The sequence below is a fragment of the Pogonomyrmex barbatus genome, unplaced genomic scaffold (assembly GCF_055798465.1).
Source record: "Pogonomyrmex barbatus isolate J1 unplaced genomic scaffold, ASM5579846v1 scaffold19, whole genome shotgun sequence".
Lineage (NCBI taxonomy): Eukaryota > Metazoa > Arthropoda > Insecta > Hymenoptera > Formicidae > Pogonomyrmex > Pogonomyrmex barbatus.
The window spans coordinates 4,176,265-4,180,515 of record NW_028297115.1 but is presented as its reverse complement, the minus strand read 5'-3'; the positions used below and the strand labels follow the sequence as shown (position 1 = coordinate 4,180,515).

Below are 4,251 nucleotides of genomic sequence, written 5' to 3'. Positions count from 1 at the left end.
TGATAAAGAGGGGCGATATGTACACGATTGTCCATCTTTATCACTCTTGCGTCTAGCACAGAAGAGAACCGTAAAAACGTGCACATTATCTACGCGAATAAGGGTACAGCTAAAACGCATCCATGACCATTCTCAGATTTTTCTCTACTAAAACGGAACGACAGCCGCAGTACACTTCCATTACGTCGTAACAGGAGCACTTGGAGTGAATAAAGGAACGCACCTCTCTTTAATGTCCTAGTTTATACCGAGCACTTGATACGCGTACTAATTGATAATTTTCTATTAAATTATTTTAATTTCGGCAATGTGTTTAAAGAATAGTGTACTGTACTGGTACAATATCAAAATGATCAATGAAATACACGTATTATATATATATGTTTGCATGTATGGTCAAAAATTAAAATAATTTAATAGAAAGTTATTAGTTAGTACGCGTATCAAGGTTGGTATAAACAAGGCCAATATAATTTAAGTTTCAAGTTCTTTCTTTCTCCAATATCGCATATAAGGCTGGATCCTCACGTAGACACCGGCGCTTTGACATAGAACACTAATTGATGAAAAATGAGTGGTTCATAAAAAATGAATTGATGAAAAATGAATGGGAGTAAATAGTAAGTACTATTTACTTCCATTCATTTTTCACCAATTAGTGCTCTGTATCAAAGCACCGGTGTTTATGGGTACATTCGTTTCCGCAGTGTTTTGTGCATTCACTGCTTTCTCATTTGCTTGTCACGTGATTGAAATTTACCGAACGGATACTGCGTGAATAACTGCACGGATCGTACTTTCCAATAAAAATTGAGCCGATTGTTTGAATGATAAGTAAAGAGACAATTTTATACATAAATTTATATTCGAATAATTAAAATGTAATAAAACTTTTTTATTGTATAAAAGATAATATTTTATTGATATTAAATTTAATTGATATAAATAATGGATATTATAAAAAATATTTAATCTATGAATTTTACTTAAAAGTTATTAAATATTAATTTTTTGTGAATTATATTTTATTATTTTTATTTTTTTATTTCTTCTTATTTTTATTCTTATTTTTTCTTATTTTATTTTTATTTTTTATTCTTATTTTTTCTTATTTTTTTTATTTTATCTTATTTTTATTTTAATTATATCTTATTCTTATTTTACTTGGATCAATTATTTATTTCTGGCCATTTTCGCTTCTTATTCTAGTAAAAATTCATTTTCATTTACGCAGTACTGCAAGCAGAGCATCCAAAGCAGGACTTCCGAGATAGCTGCACAGATGAGATACATCCCTGCGTAAACGAACGACGAACTGCGCTGCAGTCACTTTCGCAGACGAAGTAAACGAACGACATCTGCGATAGTGACTGCATAAACGAATGCACCCTATATGAGGATCCAGACTAATGCTAAAGGACGGCAAATAACGAGAATAAATTTAATAAATGTAATGCAAACGGAAGAATTTGTGAATGAAATCACAATAAATAACTCTGTTGGAGGATTTTGAATGCTGCTTAGGGCATTCGAAATGATGCTTGGCACTTCAAAACAATGGTGCGTCGCGCGGTTCCGGCCGCCATGTCGCCAGCTGGTCGGAGCAACTTATGACGTAATAGGACGCCTTTGACCGGCCAATCGACGCGGCGTGCCGAGCGATCGCCATGCGCGCCGCCGCGCAGTGCCGGGGTGGTCATTTCCGTTTTCGATTTCGACGTCATCCAACTCCGAAAGCCCGTGTGTTTTGTGTTTCTTTGAGGCCACGATGATTATCGCTAATTTAACGTAAGTACGGGGCGCATCGCGGCGATTTGCGGGGATCGTTTGGATATATTTGCGTGGCCGTCCGGGATTCTTTCCGAAAGCGCACGCCCTATGTATATCCCGTTTACGTACGGTCCGAGCTGTTCACGACGACCAGAGCGCGATTAATGTTCCGCCAAGCGATATCAGGACGACTGCTCCGATTCGTCTCTTACTCCATCATTGTCCCCTCATTTTCAACATTTGTTCGCTTCCGAATCGGGATTTGCATCTGATGTTGAAATAAGGAGAATTCCTTCCGAGAAACCAAATCCATCTCATTCTGTAAGACCGGTCCCCCCTTTCGGGAACCAGCCGGCGCGTGAAACACGGTAACATCGACATTCCGATGTGCGCGTAAACAAAGTATCTAAATGGTCATTGACTTTTTGAGATTTTAGCGAGTTTATGTGTTCGCTACGACAGATGTTCCGTTATGCTGGTTCGCATAGAACGCGCTACATAAATTCTTGATTTGTCACTTCAGCGGAAAAGAAAGCGAGATGGAGCGAGAAGGGGCGGGAGAAGGAACATCTATAAGATATAGTCTTTCGCTCTTGTAAAGCATCGAACAATTAAATAAACTGTCTAATTTGGCTCTTTTTTTCTTTATAATACTATTTGTAAATCGGAAATGTCAGATAAATACAATTGTCAACGTTTAGTAGTCGACCGTAATAGAGCTCGCTTGGTCACGGTTGATGCGCGAGACATGAATCTTAAATAGCCAAATCTGTTGTATATTGAAAATAGACTTTTCAAAATATCTGAAATTGTATCAGCAGAATGTTAATGAAAATAATGGTAAATTCTATATGTGAGATATAGATTGACTGCAAAAGTGAAGCAGGAGATGTTATTTCACCAATTAGATGATACATTTTTGATTGAAATGGTTACAAAACAACAAAGCATTCTTTCTTGTTTCTCTTTTGATTAGATCTGCTATTAGATTATGTTGATTAGATCTATTATTAGATTATGTTGTGCTGTAGTAAAATATCAGCTTGATATAGACATAAAGAATGTCAATCTATTGCAATATTTTAAATTCAAATTATTGACAAACTAACATGTTACAATGTTTTATATTTTGGAAATTAACATTAATAAACTGTGATTTTGTGTTAAAATTACATCTGAGAGTACATATCAGCGTTTCCCTTTTACAGGTTGAAACTTTCGAAATTGGAATTAGGTTTCTTCATGTCTTAAAGCATTCAAAAATACAACCATAAAAGAGCAAACATTGCTGGTCTTAAGATACAAAAATAAGCAACTCATAAAGATAGCGACACTGTTGTGTATAAAATAAAAATTTAAGCAAATTAACTGACTCACAACTGGAATATAACTCGAAAAAATTAAAGAAACATGGGCATTCAAGATTTGCAAACTTTCTTGGACGGTAATTCTGTGCAAGGAGGATCTATACCTGTGGACTTGTTAAAGATAGCACGTATGGTTGCACAAAAATCTCAACGCAATCGTATAATTAAAGGACAGCAGTTACACAACTTTGGTAAATTCAGATTGGTTCTCGATGGAGAATGTTGTTTAGATCGATTGTATGGTGGATTCTTTTCAGGTAAATAAAATGACACATGGCGCAACATTTTTATTACTACATTATTAATATAAGAAGATTACATAAATCAATAATAATCAATAGTATATACGATCATATAAATAAATATTAATAAATCTGATTTTAACAAAGACAGATAATTAAAACCAATTTAATCATTAATATTATTACTTTAATATTAGATTGGGCTTGTGGTGGACAATGGAATCGTATGCTTCAGTTTCTTGCTGTTCTTATACAAGCAATGGAAATGTCGGGATTAGAAGTAACTGTGTTCTTTAATGGTTGTTTTGAACCTCTTCGGAGAGCAGATTGGGTGCAACATCAGTTGCAAGTACGTGGTAAAGTTAACAATGTAAGTTCACAGTTGTATATCATACGGTTATATTTTCAAGATTAATTGGACAAACAACAAAACAAATTTTTAAAAACATTTTCCCAAAATATTAAGGTCTTGAAACATATAACTACCAAAGGTACACCACCACCTAAAATCTGGTGGACTTCTCCTGTATGTTTACGAACCAGTTTACGTATGGCTCTTAGACATTTGAATGTTACAGTTGTAAGTAACCATTTGTTTTTATTCTTTTTTTATTTTAACATTGCATATATGTATATTATAATAAATGTTGATTAAAATGATAAAATAATAAAATATGGTATTACAAAATATATATTTAATATATATAATTCTAAAAAAAAATCTGTAAAGTATTGCATAAATTAATATTATTAACATTCGAATTAAAATTACTAAACTAATATTACTAAAAATTTGAAGTTCTGTAGTATGGACGATCATCATCAAGAAGTTATTGCTTATTGTCGTGAGAATAATTACAATGGATTGATAG

The 4,251-nt window shown here is 33.7% G+C and overlaps 1 protein-coding gene across 1 annotated transcript in view; it reads left to right on the top strand.

Annotated features, from left to right (window-relative positions):
• Window positions 1-1,634: 1,634 nt before the first annotated feature.
• Window positions 1,635-4,251, top strand: part of LOC105423134 (constitutive coactivator of PPAR-gamma-like protein 1 homolog) — a 25,378-nt gene continuing 22,761 nt past the window's right edge. The window contains 6 exon segments of the mRNA XM_089075558.1: window positions 1,635-1,788; window positions 2,979-3,394; window positions 3,577-3,749; window positions 3,846-3,959; window positions 4,179-4,249; window position 4,251. The exon segment at window position 4,251 is cut by the window's right edge and continues 399 nt beyond it. Coding sequence (XP_088931684.1) covers window positions 3,181-3,394; window positions 3,577-3,749; window positions 3,846-3,959; window positions 4,179-4,249; window position 4,251 — 573 coding nt within the window. The 5' untranslated portion in view covers window positions 1,635-1,788; window positions 2,979-3,180.